This window comes from Vicugna pacos, chromosome 19 (genome assembly GCF_048564905.1).
Source record: "Vicugna pacos chromosome 19, VicPac4, whole genome shotgun sequence".
In the NCBI taxonomy this organism is placed as follows: domain Eukaryota; kingdom Metazoa; phylum Chordata; class Mammalia; order Artiodactyla; family Camelidae; genus Vicugna; species Vicugna pacos.
In genome coordinates, this window is record NC_133005.1 from 15,922,459 (window position 1) to 15,940,055 (window position 17,597).

General features: G+C 53.7%; 1 protein-coding gene across 1 annotated transcript in view; it reads left to right on the forward strand.

Moving 5' to 3' along the window:
• Positions 1–1,097: 1,097 nt before the first annotated feature.
• JAG1 (jagged canonical Notch ligand 1) overlaps positions 1,098–17,597 on the forward strand; it is a 34,828-nt gene continuing 18,328 nt past the window's right edge. The window contains exons 1-4 of the mRNA XM_072943821.1: positions 1,098–1,680; positions 2,119–2,424; positions 10,830–10,881; positions 15,960–16,214. Of these exons, the coding sequence (XP_072799922.1) occupies positions 1,600–1,680; positions 2,119–2,424; positions 10,830–10,881; positions 15,960–16,214 (694 nt within the window). The 5' untranslated portion in view covers positions 1,098–1,599. The remainder of the gene's footprint in view (positions 1,681–2,118; positions 2,425–10,829; positions 10,882–15,959; positions 16,215–17,597) is intronic.

The window sequence follows — 17,597 nt, forward strand, 5'->3', positions numbered from 1 at the left end:
CACAGGCGTCGCCAGCCCGAAGGTTTCCTTTGACCTTAGTTATGACCGAGAGTGTCGCTGTTAATTGCGAGGCTCGCCTCAAGGTGGAAAATGTTCCACCGCCACCCCAGAGAAGCCAAGTTCTGCTGCCGGGCGACGACGGTAAGACAGTCCCTTCCAGGCTCCTCTCTGGCCACCCAAAGCTGCTCGGAGGCCGCCTACAGGTGCAGTCCCGGCACTGCGTCCCGGGCAGCGGAACGGGGAGGGTGTGAGCCCGAACCCGTCCGCATCTCTGACTGCCCATCCCAAAGCCTGGGCAAGACCCCCGCGTGCCCGCCGCCTTCTGCCCGCTGTTTTCCCTGCTCTGTCCCGGCGCGGTTTGGAAAGGAAGCTGGGAGCCCTCCGAGGCTCCGCAGATTCGGATTTGAGAGGGGGTGGGGCGCGGCCGAGGCGTCCCCTCGAATCTGCGGCCAGCCTGGCTCCGGGAAAGTTTTTCAAAGTTCCCAGCAGCGCCTGCCCAGGTCGCCTCCGCCGGGCGAGCAGACGGCGGCCAGCGCGCCAGCCTCGCCGCCGCCGCCGTCGCCTCCGCCGCTCCCGCCGCCAGCCGCGCGTTCTGGGCGCCTCGCTCGCTCGCTCGCTCGCGGGAAGCGGGCCGGGCTCCCGGCGGGCAGGCCCTCCTCCTGGGGTGAAAGCCGCAGCTGACGCAGGCGGCTCGGAAGGCGGAAGCTGCCCCGCTCCGACCGCTCGAGCAGCGCCGCCGCGCCTACACCTGGGGCCCCGACGGACGGCCAGAGGCGCCTGGTCTGAGGCGCCCGAGGGGGCGGTCCGCGCGGGGCTCCTCGGGCGTCGCGGGGCAACGGCGCCTTCACGTTCCTTCCCGCGCCCTGCCCCTGTTCCCGCCTGTCCCAAAGCTCCCGAAGGTGGGGGTCTGCGCGGGGCCCCAGACGTCTACGCGGTCCCGCGCATCCCAGAGCCCCGGGCCCCTTCCAAGTTCCTCCCAGTAGTCCCCCTCCCCATCCACCAGGAGGGAAGGGGCGTGTCAGGGCTGGGTACGCCCCCTCATGAATATTAATAAGAGCGCATGCGCCTGCCCAGCGTGCTGGGTAGAGGTGGCCAGCCCCGGCCGCGGCTCCCAGACGGGCTCTCTGAGTCCCTCTCCGAGAGCCGGGCGGGCACGCGTCATTGTGTTACCTGCGACCGGCCCGCGAGCTGGGCTCGGGTATTTTTTTTTTCCCTCCCCTCCCTCTCTCCGTTTTAAGCAGCTGATCTGAAAGGGAATAAAAGGCTGCGCATAATCATAATAATAAAAGAAGGGGAGCGCGAGAGAAGGAAAGAAAGCCGGGAGTGGAAGAGGAGGGGGAGCGTCTCAAAGAAGCGATCAGAATAATAAAAGGAGGCCGGGCTCTTTGCCTTCTGGAACGGGCCGCTCTTGAAAGGGCTTTTGAAAAGTGGTGTTGTTTTCCAGTCGTGCATGCTCCAATCGGCGGAGTATATTAGAGCCGGGACGCGGCGGCCGCAGGGGCAGCGGCGACAGCAGCACCGGCGGCAGCACCAGCGCGAGCAGCAGCGGCGGCGGCGGCGGCGGCGGAGTCCCGAGTGCCCGCGGCGCGCGGTGCAGCGATGCGGTCCCCACGGACGCGCGGCCGGCCCGGGCGCCCCCTGAGCCTCCTGCTCGCCCTGCTTTGCGCCCTGAGAGCCAAGGTAGGAGCCCGCCGGGCCTCCCTCCCTGCCCGCCCTCTCCTTTCCCTCGCGGCGCCCTGGACGCCTGCGGTTGAGCGCCTGGAGGGGGCTCAGGAGCCCTGAGGCGCCGGCTCCCGCCCGGGTCCCTGCGCCCGAGAGGCTGCACCTGGGTTGGGGGAGCCGCCAGGCCCCTAAATGTATCCTCCCGGCTGGGGACACGTTCGCTCCGCTCTTGCTCCCCGGCTTGGGGGGAGGCAGTCGTGTCGGATTGCTCCCACACCCGAGCCTCTTAAGCCCGGGAATCACGTTGATTCCTTGCACCGAGCCTTGCAAAATTATTTTCACTTGGCGCCAAGGGCTCGTTGGGGCAGGCGGGCGGGGAGGGAGTCGCCACTTCCACCCTCGAAGAAAGCAACTTTCCCCTGCGCTGACCTCCCTCCCGCCCTCCCTCGCCGGCAGGTGTGCTGGGCTTCTGGTCAATTCGAGTTGGAGATCCTGTCCATGCAGAACGTGAACGGGGAGCTGCAGAACGGGAACTGCTGTGGCGGCGCCCGGAACCCGGGGGACCGCAAGTGCTCCCGCGACGAGTGTGACACGTACTTCAAAGTGTGCCTCAAGGAGTACCAGTCGCGCGTCACGGCCGGGGGGCCCTGCAGCTTCGGCTCGGGGTCTACTCCTGTCATCGGGGGCAACACCTTCAACCTCAAGGGCAGTCGCGGCAACGAACGCAACCGCATCGTGCTGCCTTTCAGTTTCGCCTGGCCGGTGAGTGGCGGCCGCCGGGCGCCCCGGCCGGGGTTCGCGCCCCCGGACCAAGCCCTGCTTTCTCTGGCGAGAGGAGAGGGGTTTAAAGGGGCTTGGCAGGAAACTTGGCGCTAACCAGAGACATCTTTGGGGTGGGGGGTTAGGGAGCCGAGGCTTGTAGCTAGATCTTGGCAGGCCCCAGCCCCAATGTTTTTGGCTAAGCGCACGAAAGTGGGACCCCAGAGGGGATTGTGGGGCAAAGCTCCCAGGAAGGGCGGTTGAAATTTGCAACTTAGAGGCCCCAGAGTAACCGCCCCAGCCAGGAGGTCATTACAGATGATCTTTGCTCAACCAATTAAACCTGATGCGCCGGGGAAGGCGGCTCAGTACAGTTCTGGCCTCCGAACGCCGTCCAAATTGGCACCCTCCCGTTTCCCGTGAGCTGCCGGGAGGGCGGGTGTGTCCTTCCTGGAGGGTGTGGGGAGCCCGCTTCCCGCTGCTCCCCGGGAGATTTCGGTGCGTGCGGGGGCGCGCTCGGAGCTGGGTGTAAGGCCCGGGGGCTGCCGCTCCCGGGGTTGTCCGGGATTTCGCCCGAGTTGTGGGCCTGGGAGCCTCCGCCCCCTGCCGGCCCCTTCCTGCCCGCCCTCGCCCCCGCGCGGTGTAGCCCTTGTGGCCTCACTTCCAGCGGTTCCCGGGCTCTGGAACAGCTGTGTTTGCAAACTTCCCCGGGAAGGGCGGGGGTGCGCCCTCGTCCGGCGGGCGCGCGGTCCCCGCGGGCAATCGGGGGGCGTGCCGAGGCCTGGAAGGGGCGGTCCGCGAGAGGCAGCCCCTGCGGGTGCAAGTGCATGGACCCCAGCCCCCTGGAGCCGCGTGGGGCCCTGGCAACATCCAGAAATGGGTGGAAAGAAGACGAGCGCGATTGCAGAAGGGGAGGAAAGGGGAAAAATGTTGGTGCCCTCTGCCCTGCTCCCGCTGTCCGGGAGGCGTGACTCAATGCCAGGACTGGGGCTCGGCCCAGCCTGTGCCGGGCGGGTGGGTGGTGGGAGGGGGAGCTGGGTGCCCAGGGGACTGCTCTCCGCCACGTGCTCTGATGGGGCGCGCTCTGCTGCCTCCTATCCGCCGGCTGGGGCTGGGATCGCAGCTCCAGGAGGGGAGGAGAGTTGTCGGCCTTAATGTGTGTGAGAAGATTGGGGTGGCTCTCAAGGCCCGCGTTTACTGGAACTGGCGTTATAAAGTGCCCTCTGCTTGGGTGAGATGAGACAATTATCAGAAACATGCCATTAAAGGGGGCTTATAAAAACCTGTGGTTTGTGGAATTCTCTGAGAATGGAGGCCTGAGTCGGCTGTCTGCTGTGGGATTTCATTTTTACAAAGGGTGTTTATCTTTGTTTGTTAATCCCCTATTAAGGAGAACTTTAAGCTAAAGAGGTTGGCCACTTTTTAATCTGGCTGGGCCCACGTTGACTCTGACGACTGACTGCCCTTGCCCTTGATCGTATGTTTGGAGTTTAGGGGGAAGGGGCCTGCAGGTGGTTCCACCCTCCGGAGGATCAGTTCCGAGCCCCTCGCTTTTCACAAGACCATAAAAGGAATCTTATTAGTGATGTGGAAAAGCTGCAGGGCTGGCGGAGGTTCATTTTGGAGAATGGGGTCAGAGAAACAGCTGGGATGAACACAGGGAGCCTTGCTCCCCAGGCTGGCTGCGGAAAGTGACCCAGAAGGTGTGTCTGTCCCCTTTTGACACTTGGCAGCGAGCCCTTGATGGGAAGAGCGGAAGCGGCGTGTGAGGGCAGGGAGACGATTGATTTGCTGGTGCTCCTCTGTGGTTTCAGGCCCCAAGGGTCACCAACCATAAAGTAGACTCGGCTTTTCTAGAATAGGGGAGCCGGCTAGGGCTGCGCAGAGTGTGTGGTTCTTTTTAAGCCAGGCCAAGTGCGTGTGTCCCTCATAAACAACCCCCATCCTGCCCCAAAAGGCCCGCTGTGCTTGACTTCCCAAGAGAGCGTGGAGGTGAGGTGTACTGTGTTTTCTCCCCATTGGGGGTGGAGAAACACTGCAGTCCGGAACTTTCAAGGATGATTCCAGGGTGAGTGTTAACTGAAGTGAAAGCAGAGATAAGTACTGAGGTAGATAGCACAGCTTCATTCATTAACAATTAATAAGTGTGTCTATTTAAAGCTGATTTCTTGAATAGGTAATAGCTGAGCTTGGTACAGAATTCAAGGGGTAACAAGGAGAAATACAGGGTTTAAAAAAAAATCAAACCACCTTGGACTACCCTTAGGCAGCCACAATTACCATCCACGTGGGTCCTCCCAAGTTTGCTGACAGTGACAGAGCTGTTCAGGGTGTGCAGAAGAAGGTCTGTTTTAGAAGCTGGTGTAATTCATATCTTTTGTTTGGAATTATGACCCCAGCCATGTAACTGCCCAGGTTCTGGAGTGGAAGAGGTAGAAATGACTTGGTTAGATGTGAAGTGTAATCCACAGTCCTATGTCCACACGAAACTCTGGAGGTGGGCCTACCCAAGGGACAGTATCTGATTATGTTCCTCATGGTGTCCGCTGCCCGCACCCCAGCCTGGTGGTGGTTTTCTTCCGTGGCTTCTAGTCACCATGGCAGTGCTGCTTGGAGGGGGTGACTTTGAAGCAACGAGCCTGATTTATAAATCCTCCAATCGGGAGACCCAGTGATAAGAACATACATTATGAGAAGTAATTGGGCTCAACAGGAAACGATTGGGGAATGACCATTTAGAAATCACTGCAATGGTTAAGTTGCACTTCCCAAAATTAGCACTAAATCCCAGGAGTGCCTCCTTATTAAAAATGCATTAGTGTAATTACCACTACCCAGTCCTCAAAGCTTTTTAGGAACTCCAGATCCCCAGTTAGCTGTGCGGATGCATTGCTGGCCCTGGAGTGAAGTGAGTCTGGAGAAACTCTGGTGGAAGCAATTGAGGTACCTGGTCTCTTGGCCTCATAGTTAAATGCCATTGACAATGGTAAAAGGCTTGCTGAGATCAACTTCCATTTTTTTAGGAAAATCCAATGAAAAGTGTGATTCTTGCATACTGGAGGGATGCCAGCTTTGGCCCCCTTCACACTTGAGGCCTGAATGACCAGCTGCCAGGGGTTTGGGTAAATCGGATGCCACAAGGTTAGTTGCAGATTGTAATTGACATGTCCTTGCCTTCTGCTGTACTTCCTGGCCCCTGGGCCTCCACAGATGTGTGGAGCATGGAGGGACAGGGTTCTCATTTGAACTGGCTCCTTTCTGCAGCCAGTTTGCCACCCACTGATCACATGTGTATATGTGCTCAGAGCCTGGGACTTTTGGTGTGTGGGGAAAACACCCTTTGCCCTAAGACACCTAACTCAAACTACAGTGATGAAATATGTCTGCATTGCAAAACCAGGCTTGGGGGAGAGCTGTGCACCCATTCTATGTTCTACGGAGTGTATCTGCAGAATGGCTGCGCCCCACCTCGAATCCCTATTCAAGGTACTTGGTTTCTAAGTTTTTTTTCCTCTTCCAGGTGTAACCTCTGTGTGTTCCTTCTCCTTGTTGTCTTGTTTCTTAGCAACTTATTCAAACCTCCAGTACTTACATGAGTTTGCAACCCACCAACTCCACACCCATAATTCTACAGGGACTTCAAACATTTTTAGAGAGTGGTGAAGCTTTTGGCATCGAGGATATTGGGGGAGTTGGATGGGTAAAGAGGAGAGGCCACTGCCAAAGCGTTGTAGCCTTCCAGAAAACCAGCAGTCTGAATACTACCTACAATATTTACAGCAAATAGTGGTAAGGGACCTTCCGGATGGAAGGCAGGTGGAAAGTTTAGCCTGGAGAATAACTTTTACTCATGAAAAAATGAAGCCAAGGCAACAAGGAGTCTTTACGTTCTGATCTGAAAACAGGAATGCAAACAGAGGCCTTGGCTGGATTGACAGCAGCCGCTGGCCCATTGTAGAAGGGCCAGAGCTTGGTTTCAGTGTCAGGCTTTCAAGATTAGTTCCAATGTAAGAATGCATAATCTCTGGATGTGCATACAATTAGCATGGTTATCCATAAAGGCAAATACTCCTGAGAATTCGCCCCGGGAAAACTTCTAGAGGCATGTTTCTACCCTCTCCATCCCATCAGTCCCCAGGGTGAGGCTCCAAGCTGTTCCAGCATTTAAATACATTAAAAACAAACAAACAAATAAATGTAACCTAGTTTTATTTAGGAAGATGTGTGTGTTAGGATGCATGGGGTGATGATTCTTGTATTTTCTAGAATGGTGGAGGAGGTGGGTAGGGTTCTGGGTCCAGAATGTCCCGCCTCTGTCTTGGCTCATGGGGTTTGTGGCTTCCTTGCTGGTTTCTGATCACCGTGTGGGCTGCCCTGCGGCCCTTGTTTTTTTGGTGCCCGTGACATTCGTCACTGGTCCTGAGTATGTGAAGGAAAGAAATTCCACAGCGTGGCTCCCAGTGGTTAAGAGCGGTACATAAATAGTCATTCAGGGCCCTCTACCAGCTCAGCCTAGTTTTTATGCGCTTTTGGTTAACGAGTAGAAAGGCATCTTGTTCAGGCTTGCTCTGTGTGAACCGGACGGTTGTGCTTGGCTGGCTTCTCGGTATTCTATCTATTAACCTCGCCACCCTTTTGTAACTGGTGCATTTAATTATCAGTGGGATGCTTTTCAAACAGGTAGGGGTAATGATGAGAAAGGGGGTGGGGGCATCTCATTGAGAGTCTCGAATCTGGATGTGAGCTCTGGGGCCTGCTTGGTGAGACCTGGAGGTGGGCTTTATGAGAAAATCACCCTTTGTAACCAGATCAGACTCTATTGAAATGTCAAGCCCTGCAGACCAAATTGCCTTCTGTGGCTGCAGCCTCGGCAGGGATGCCGTGGGGCGGTGTCCTTGCTCCGTGCCTCCACAGTGCCCAAGCTCTGCCACACGTGAGTTGTTGGGGCGAGCGTGCGTGTGCCCACACGTGAAATCTCTGGAGCCTTTATTCACTAGGTCTGTGCCTGGAATCGTGAATGCTCTGGCCACCCAGATGCAGGCAGGACAATAGTGTGGCCGAATTGACTGAAATGAGGATTACAGGGAATAATGCAGCCGCTCCCCAAATAATGCAGATCAGGGCCAGCCACAGGAAGCGACAGTTGAGTCAGCAGAGCGCAGGGCCCCAGACAGACCCGGGGCCGATGACTCGGTACAATGGCCCCATGGGCACACCCGGCGCTCTCAGGGCTCGCTCCCCGCCGCCTGCCGCGCGGCCCGGGCTTTTGGCCGCCGCACGCGTGCCGTTTGCATGGCGGTCTGTTTGTGTCCATCAGCTTGGCAGGAGTGGAAGCAGCCGCTTCTCAGGGCTTGGTTTGGCTGCCACTGTTGCCAGGAAAAGGAAGCTCCCAGCTGCCAACACAATTACCTTTGTTTCTTACATCCCCCCTTCTTAATGTGGCAATTAAGTGCTTACCACTCCGCCCGGTGCCAAGGTAACCACCGTGGGGCGGGATAGGCGCAGAACACAGGCCTCCCGCAGCCCAAGTGCCTCGGGTGGAAGGAGGGGCTGGCGGCCCCAGGAGGCCTTGGCGCTTTGATGCCAGCATCCTCCTCTAGGTAGAACTCCACAGGCGTCCTCCCCAGAGGTCCTTCTGGAAGCTGACCATTGCTCTCCTGTTGCACAAGGATGAGAACCAGCCACTGTGTGGTCAGGTTTCCCCAGGGCCTGGAGCTGGGAGGGGACAGAAATGATTCACTCTGCAAACCCAGGCCTGAAGATCTGTTAGCTGCCCATCCCTCCTGCTCTGCCCTCAGGCCTTTTTTCTGGAAAAACTTCAGGGGAAAAAAGATGAAAGCCAGGTAACTTTTTGAAAGAATTCTCTTCTCATAGTTTGAAATCATTTTCTTTTTTTGTATGAACTCGTTAACAAGTTGAAACGCCCGCTCGTTGTCTTACCTGGCACCCCTTTCCAAGCTGTTAGAAGGGACTTGGCCTGTGCTGGGGGTCAGGTCAGGTTTGCGGTGGCCACTTGGGTGTGATGTGCTGATTTGGGACCTGGTGCTCGGCCTTGGTGGCGTGAGGTGTGCGTGGTCTGCATCTCGGAGTCTGGATGTGCATTCTGGGATGTACAGAGGTCACGCGTGAGCCTGGGAAAAATTAAAGTTCCCCAGCAGCTAATGATCATTGCCAGGTTATCTTGATTGTTGATCTGTAGCGTGGGGACGGAGTGGGAGGTAACAGTGCCTCCTAATAGGAGCCTTAGAGAGAGTCCTTTTCTCTGAAGGCTGGGTGGTAGGAATCCTCCTGCCCTGGGAGGTGAGTCCTAGAACCATAGTCCCGTCTCTGAACCAATGGAGAGAGACACTCCAGGGCTGCAGCTTTATTTTTCTGCCGAGGCCTCATTGCTAATGCTGCAGCCCCCAGCCCTCACCGCACCCCCACCTCCACCTCCCAGAAGGCAGCTTGTGGGAAAATCAGGATGCCAGCTGGTGTCAGGAGCTCTGTGCCCTCTTCCCCCTGCAGGTGGGGCATGCATGGTGGTCAGCAGAGTCTGAGGTCTTCGGTTCTGGCGAGGATGAGTGTGGTAGACAGCTTAGTCTTTCAGGTTCTTGTGCAAGGACTTAGGGTGCCCTGTCCCTTGAGCATTAAGCAGAGTTACTACTGGCAGGCCATGCCTGTCCCAGGATGCCCTTCCATGGGGTTTGTGGGTATTATGTATCTAGTGCTTGTGCAAGTCTGTCAAAACTCCAGGTATCAGTGCCTTTAATCAGAGAATTAATTACAACAATATGTGAAAGTGAACGTGGGTCTCGATGTGCCCAGCAAACGGAGGGTTTCGTTATCCAGAATCAGCCCCACATCTGGCCTCATTTGGACTTGGCTCTCATCTCAGCTCAACAGAGAAACCAAATTTCTCTCTGCTCTCAGGGAAGAGTCCTGTAATTGGTAGGAAGTCCGAGGAAATTCAGAGGCAGGCAATAAGGTGTAACTTTCACTAATAAAATATCAAAGCCAGCAGCCGTGAATTTGGACCCGTGGCCACTCATAGGAGAGGGCTGGGTATGTGCCCCGGCTTGCCCGGTTTTGCTTGTTTTTCTGAGCTTTTTCCCACAGTTATCAGTGAACGAAATGGAATGCTACTCTGCTTTGAGTACAAAACATATTTCGGCAGAATTCCAAGGCAGGGTCTATGACAGGATATTTTTATATTCCAAGACCTGCTGGGTCGCTGTGTGAGCAGTAAGCTTGCCTTGAGTTATGAATGAAGCTCCCCCCTTTTTTTTTCCCTCCCCTGTTTTTTTTTTTTTTTTTTTTGCCTTCACTTTGTAGGTGCCTTCTCTTGGTGACCCTGTGTTTTGGGAAGCATGGTATTATTTGATCCAAACTTGCTCCTGGTTCCCACCTACGGGGTCCCTGACAATGATGAGGCAGTCCCCAGCCCCTGGGATATATTTCCCCAGCACCAAGATAGCGGAAGTTTTCTTGAGACCCCGGTGCTTTGTAAGACTGACCTCATTCTAAATTACAAATGAAGATTTGAGTAAAAACAGGAATTTGCTAATGGCTTGGATTGGGGGGGGGTGGAATTCTGAGATAAGCCCGGAAGATAAAAGGTGACTTCAGTAGAAGAGCTGGCATCCCGCCAGTGTCCAGGGAATTTGTTTAGTTAGTGGACTCTGATTATTCCTGGAATGTTAGATCTTATTGATAGATAAGTTTATCAATAAATAGAACCCACCGGGTGCAGCTTTCTCTGCCTTTTGTACTTTCGTCCCTAGAGTCAGCTCCCCTGTGACCCCCCAAGTTAGGTTACTGCCTTTGGCTTTGGTGTCTCTTTGCACCTACCCCCTCTCCTGCTTCCTAGGGTCACCTGATACCTGTGGGAGCCGAGATGGTCTCACACAGACAGGGCTTTCAAAGGGGTTCTGAAAAGGAAAGGGGGCCTCCCCGGGGACCTCCCCACCAGGGCCTGAGGTGTAACCTTAGCAATACCCAGCCCTCCTCACTGGAAGAGCAGCCCCCACTCCCTGGTACAAGTACCTGGTTAGTTTAGCTTATAATCAATTCTTTGTGTATTTTTCTGATGCAGTGGAGTTGGAGTCTGGGAAGTTGGGGAAACCCGTGTGGGAAGTGTACACAGGAAGGGATGTGGCATTTCCCCATCGGGACTTTGGGGTCTTTCTGCACAAGGACCACAGTGGGCCCCGCATCTCCTGCCAACCTGGGGTGGGTGCTGATGGGGGAAGGGGGTGGGGAGTCAGTCTGGATTTAAACACGCAAGACCTCAGTCCAGCTGCAAATATAGTGTTCATTTTGGCTGCATAGTTTTGTTGGGCAGGGTATGCAGGGAGGCCAAGAAAGCATGACCTTTGAGAGCCGACCCCTGTTTCTGAGTACTGAGCTGCTGTTTATCTGTGTTGCAGAGGTCCTACACTTTGCTCGTGGAGGCGTGGGATTCCAGCAATGACACTGTCCGTAAGTATCGAAGGAGCCCGGCCACAGGCTGGCCTCTGAGCGTGAGTCTGGAAGCACAGAGCTTGACACCCAGGGCCTGTCAGAGCTGGACAGAGCTGTCCCCTGGCTGCTTCAGAGCTCCTCTGCCCTCCACGCTCACCCCCAGCCACCCCCCCCCCACCCCGACCAGGGTGAACCTCTCTGTGGAGTCTTTTTCTATCACTTCCCCTAGAATGTTCGCTTGGAATATTAAGTGGCCAGGACGGATTGCCAGCTAACTCAGTCCCTGAATATAGGTCCTAGATGATCACTGGGATAGAAACTTAATGGTTTGACAACCCCAAAGCCTTGTGGACTGCTAAAGGATCAAAGAAGTGACTTTTTAAAAGCCCATTTAAACTTGAAGTGAGCATTTAATCTGTCATCAGAAAGATAAAGCCCACAAAGGTGGCCCTGGGCTCTAAAGACCCACCTTGAACTTCACTGGGTGGGCGGGTGCGCCTCCAGCCGGTCAGGGTTTCCCACACCGCGCATGACAGGCCTTTCAGTGAAGCCGCGTCCCCATGCCTCTGCAGCCACCACACTGGCCCTGTCCCCTTCGGAAAGGTGACCTTGTTCTCAGCACTGTCTGCTCTTCAGGGCTCCTCAGGGGCGGGGGTCTCTGGGGGATGTGTGTGGAAGTAGCAACAGTCTTGCTGAGAATGTCCTCTTTGCTCTTTAATTGTAATTTTAAAATGTTTTCCCACACCCAGTTCCCTTTTTTGCCAGCGGGGTCTGGGTGGCCATCCTGGGAAAACCTGATTCTTGCTGAGATCTTGGTCTGCGCAGGAGGAAGGCTCGCCCAGCCTGGTGTCTCTGTTCCCATTCTGCCAGTGTCTCTTCCTTACTCTCCCTTGATGTTCTTGCTGCTAATTACATCTCCCCTCTTCTCACCTTGGTATTTTCTTACTGACTCAGAGAATGACCACCACCCAGAGTGGGCTCGGTGAGGGCCTGGAATCCTCCAGGCGGCTGCGTCTGGCTCGCTGGGCCCCTGGGGCCACAAGGTTACTGCTGAGCCCTGGTTGCCTGAGGCTCCAGGCCATTTGGGTCACTTCTTTTGCCTTGGCTTCTGATGTCCAGATTTATGGACTTCCTCCCCGAGTAACAGACCTGTCCTGCCGTGGGGTGGGAGGTGGGTTGGTGACCAGCCTCCATTGTGGCTGATGCCAGTCAGGGTTATAGGCGCTTGTTTGTTCTCTGTTCCCTCCCCTGCCCCAAACATTGGGGGTTGTGGGAGCGTTATTTCACTGTGACCTGCTTACCACGGTGACTAAGCATTGGGAAATGGGGGAGGGTGAACTGGGCTCCTCAGATACTCTGGTGCAGATGTTAACACATCTGGCTGGTTGGATGAGCATCCTTGCTCCTGACTCCTGGTAAGAAACACCTTTTAGGGCGTGCAAGGGACCTCTTGCATCTGCAGGGCCTTTCCTGGGTCTTTTGTAGGCTCACAGGTCAGGTAGCTGTTCCCCCAGGGAGCCAGTGCCCATCCAGAGCTGCCCACAGTTGTCTGCATTTCGGGGTAGCCCCATTTTGGGGTTCTGGGGCCTCATCTCTTGCTGGGAAGTAAAAATCACTGGAAAGGCACAGGGAAGACTTGGGGATAAAGGGCTTTCCGACCTCTACTTTTGAGGAGAGGGATTGCCGCAAAGTCACGGAAGCCCATCGCAGGGCGCTGAGCGTCCTTGTGAACCCGGTGGGGAGGGATGGGGGTTTGCAGGGAGTGGTTTACCCACTTGCTTGTCCAGCCTCCCTTTTGCGATGCTGCCGAGGTATCTTGAATTCTGCATGTTCACAACCAAATGTGGCATCTTCCCTCCCCAAAAGCAGGTCCTGCCAAGGGCCCTTTAGGGATGACTGGCACCAGCATTTGAATGCCCGGTACCATGAGCCAGAAATGTGGAAGATACTGTGAGCCTCCTTCTCTCTTATCAGCTATCTAATCCAGCTCCGAGTTCTGAAAGTCTTCCGCCCAGAGCTTCATTAGAATCCTCTTGCCTCCCTCCGTCTCCCCTGCTGCCGCCCGGGTCCAGTTCACCGCTTGCTCATGCACCCACATCTAGTCTGGTCTACCTCTAGTGCTTTCTCCATTCTCCTGCCATCCTAGTCTTTTCAGAGCATAACGTTTGATGGTCACCTTTACCAAGAGCTATCGGTAGCTACCTGTTGGTCTTGGTACAGATCTTTGTGGCCCTAAATCTCCTTGCACAGCCAGCCTTGTCTCCCTGCCAGCTCCATCTTACACACCACATTGTCACCCATCCTATCCCACCAATCACTTTTCTGCCCTCAAAAGCATTGCATTCTCTCCTGCCTCAGGGCCTTTGCACATGTTGTTCGTGCCACCTGGACTGTTTTGCTTTCTACTCCTTTCACCCTTTGTCCCTCCCAAGGGACTGTAGTCCATAGGGGCAGAAGCTGAGGGTGTGTAGCAACCCAGATGGAGTTGGCTGCTCTTTGGGGACCAGAGAAGTTGCAGACATCCAGGTTTCAGATTAGAGGAAGAGCCCTGAGGTTTGGAAAAGAGAATTCCTTCTCACATCAGCTCTGCAGTGAACCCTCATGAGCACAGCCTGGTCCTGGCAAAGCCCAGGTGCTGTTCATGTGTTATAAAGTGTCTAAGGCCGGCCCTCCTTACCAGCCCGAGGGTCACTGCTGTTACATCTCAGAACTTTAGTATATAAGGGTGCAGATTTACTTTCTTCCCCAGAACAAATGATTTCAGCTTATCATTCTGATCAGTAGATAGGCGAACACACATCGGCACACTTAAGGTCAGGTTCTCCTTCTACCTTAGCCTTCTTGGCTAAGCGTCCCCTCCGCCCCCCATCTAGGTTTGTGGTTGGCGTGGTTCCGGGGTTCTGCTCAGACTCGCCTCTCAGTGCCTCTTCCTCCTTGGCCTTCAAGGCTGTTGTGAGTGCTTCGTGCTTCATCTTCATGTAGTTGAAGATTGCAGGAAGGCCTGGTAACATCCTCTTCCAATCTTAGAGCTGGACTGTCAACTGAACTACCCCAGAAACATGGATAATGCCCCAAGCTGATGGGAAGTGTGACTCAGGAGGAAGCAGGCAAAGAAGTTGCTCTCTAACCCAGATGCCAGAAAGCATGACTCCTCCTCAGCCCTTAGGAAAAATCTGTCATGCAGGTGTGAAGTTACTTATACAGACTGGTTAGTCCCATCCCATGTGTGGAGGATTCTGAAATGATGTCTTCCCAGCATTTCCTGGAAATAAGTAGGAAACTAAATGACTGGAAATAACATGTTGGCCTGTGCCTTTAGGCTCGCCCCAGACTCTTGTCTGGATTGTTTGTTGTTGCTACCAGTCTGAGGAGCCAGGAGCCTTGGAGCCATGGCTAGTGTGTTGAAACAATTCCTTTATTAAGATCGCATCATTCCATGGTAATAGCTCACTACGCTTTTTGATTGAACCAGCAGAGCAAACACACAGTTAATGGAGGGACATTTTTGTCATTCTTTGGCCTGTGTTTATTTGCAAAACCCAAGTGAGTAAAGTGTTCTCTGGAAGTGGTTGGAGCGTGCTAGGGTGTAGGTCTGCAGGTATGCGGGCTTGTTCAAGGCTTGTCTTGCCCACAGGTACAGAGCCCAGAGGGCGAGGGCCGGACGCTGTTGGAAGTGGCGTGTGGGCCTCCTCTCCTGGTCACTTGTGGGCTTTGTGCAGCCTTGCAAATGAGCACAGGCCCTGGGCCTAGAAAAACAGGGATGTGAGTGGCTAAGACTCACAGACACACTGCAAGGAGGTCCTAAGGGTCTCTCCCAGGTGGCCTTGAATTTGACAAGGCGTCAAGGGTTGGTGCTGGCAGGTGTAAGGAAACAAACACAAGACTGGGCTGGGTGCTGACTGAGGCCTGGTTTCCTTTTCAAATCCCTCCCCTGAACTTCTGGCACCTGGTGTTTAGAGCTATTTTTGGACCTGTCTCTTCTCGGACTGACCCCAGGGCAGGGACCGCTTCTTTCTCCTAGAGCTGCTTGGGCCCCGGGCATGTTTATTTTCCTTAGTTGGTGCTCTTGAAGGAGCATGACTTGGCTCCAGGAAACCCTCAGTCTACCTGTCTGTAAGCTGGAGTGAGTGACTTCCCATCTGCTTCCTGGGCGAAGGTGAAACGTTAAAGGCATCGAGTTTGCGGTATGCAATTTGGATGCCAGCTTAAGAAATGGCGAAGTTTACAATAAAAAAAAAAAAAGGAACTCTACTCTTTGGCTTCCAGTGAAGAGTTTGGAGGTAGACAAAGCCTTTCTAAAGCAAGACACAAACCTCTAAAACCAGAAGAGAAAGATTGCTAACCCTTACCTGGAATCATGAAATCTCTTTTCAAGAGTAAGGAGATTTCTTCCATGAAGGGGCCACTTTCTAGAATATGTCAAGAGCTTTTGCAAATCCAACAGTGCCATAGAAGACTTGGCAAAGGAGAGGAAAAGGCTGCAGTTCAGAGGAACAGATACACATGTTTTTGTCAAAAGGGTGCTCACCATCATTTAATCAAGTACTCATTAAAACAAGAGATGCTTCTTTACCTATTGGGCATCGGCAGAAGGTCTGATGACACGCAGTGTTGGAGCTGGTGTTGGGAAAGTTTCCTGTGCTGGTGGGAGGACGGGTGGACAGGGCTTTGTTCCTGGGAGTTGGGGTTGTCTGGGCAGAAGCAGGTTGATTTTGCATGTCATCTCTGATCCAGCTCGTCCATTTCTGGAATATTTCTTCTTGAACCACACGTGGGCAAGTATGTTTAAGAATGTTCGTTGTGGCTTTGCTTAATAGCAAAAGGCCAAAACAACCTAAATGCACATTTTGGGAACTAGGTAAATTATTTCATTGTATTTCCAGACAGCAAAATTCTACACACCCAGTAAAAAGGGTAAAACGTATGATGGTTGCCTCTGGGGAGGGAGATAAATATCTTATTCTCTGCTCTTTTGTTCTGTTGGAATTTTGTATCGTGTGCCTTTGTTGTCGTTAATAATCATCAAAATGGTCAGGGGAGAAGGCTCTGATGTGAATGTTAGTATGATTAATCCTTTTTTTCCTTTTTGCCCCTAGAACCCGACAGCATTATTGAAAAGGCGTCTTACTCGGGCATGATCAACCCCAGCCGGCAGTGGCAGACACTGAAACAGAACACGGGGGTCGCCCACTTTGAGTACCAGATCCGTGTGACCTGTGATGACTATTACTATGGCTTTGGCTGCAATAAGTTCTGCCGACCCAGAGATGATTTCTTCGGACACTACGCCTGTGACCAGAATGGCAACAAAACGTGCATGGAAGGCTGGATGGGCCCCGAATGTAACAAAGGTGTGTGGGCGTGTGCCTGGTGGGGTACCTAGCTCCTGGTGGCTGTCTCAGAGAGGATGAGACTGGGGCTGTTTCCTAGGCCTGAAGCACAAAGACGTTGTTGGTACCCTGTTCCACTGATGCTCTGAGTGTTGGCTACTAGCATCTCACAGCTACTTCCTCTCTGGAGTGTTGTCCTTGTCAGGAGACACTCCATGCCCTGTCCCTCCACTCACAGTCTGAGTAGCCAATGTGGGATACGAAGGCAGCCCCCTTTGCCTTCACTCTGTGCTACAATTCACACCAGAGCCTCCCGGGGGATAAGGATGAGGCCAGGCTCCAACTGAGACCACATTCTTGGTCAGCTTCTTTCCTGGCCCCAATTGCTGCCCTCAGCCCCTTTCTCTATCCCCGAGCCCCCTTCTCAGGCTCTGCTTTTAAGGAGCCTGACCTAAAACAGATACCAAATGGGACCAGGGTGGCCCAGCCAACGTCTGAACAGATGATCCTGCAAGAAATGACAGCCCCTGAGCTCAGGGTGGTCTTGTGGCAGTTTTCACCGGGCATCTGTGAGGGCTGTGGCGGTGAGGGAGGCCGAGTGGTAAGCCTGAGCTTTCACACTTGTGTGCAGCTGAACACGTCCACGGTCGGATCCCCTTCAGGTGTCCTGTCTACAGTCTGAGTCCCATCCAATAGAATTCAGTGAGTTACCACATTTTCACAGATGTAACAGAATTATCTGTGGTCTTTACCTCTGCACAGCTTCTAATTCATAGCAAATTGGTGGGTAATGCCAGTTAAACACCTAATAGGCCCTCATGAACATGAATGCACTCTGCTTATTTCACGTAGCTTGGTAAATTCCTTTAAGATAAACTCACGTTAAAAAATGAAGTTTTAAGGAGGTATAGCTCAGGGGTAGAGTGTGTGCTTAGCATGCACGAGGTCCTGGGTTCAATCTCTAGTACCTTCATTAAAACAAACAAACAAACAACAACAAACAACAATGAATTTTTGAACTGTGACTGAAGGGCAGGGCAGAGAGGGGAATTGCATGTCTCCTGCGCGATACTACTTTCTTAAATAGTGAGAGACGAGAGTTTAAAAGGCTGGCCGGTCTGGGATCCAGATGAAAGAACTGATGAACATATTTTAAATAGTCAGTGTTCTAAACATCAGCAGCAATTACTGAAAAACTATCTGCCTAGTGTTTTTTTAATGTCTGTTCAAAAATCTTTTTAAAATAAAGGAAGCAGAATTGCTTTTTTGCGGATACTTTGCAAAAGTACCACCAGACCTGGCTCATGGCTTGGGCTGCCAAATGAAGCCGGCCTGGTTGGCTTTGTGAGTCCCAGGGGACTTGTGAGACACCAGGCATTTGGTTGGAGGGTTTTAAGGAAGCTG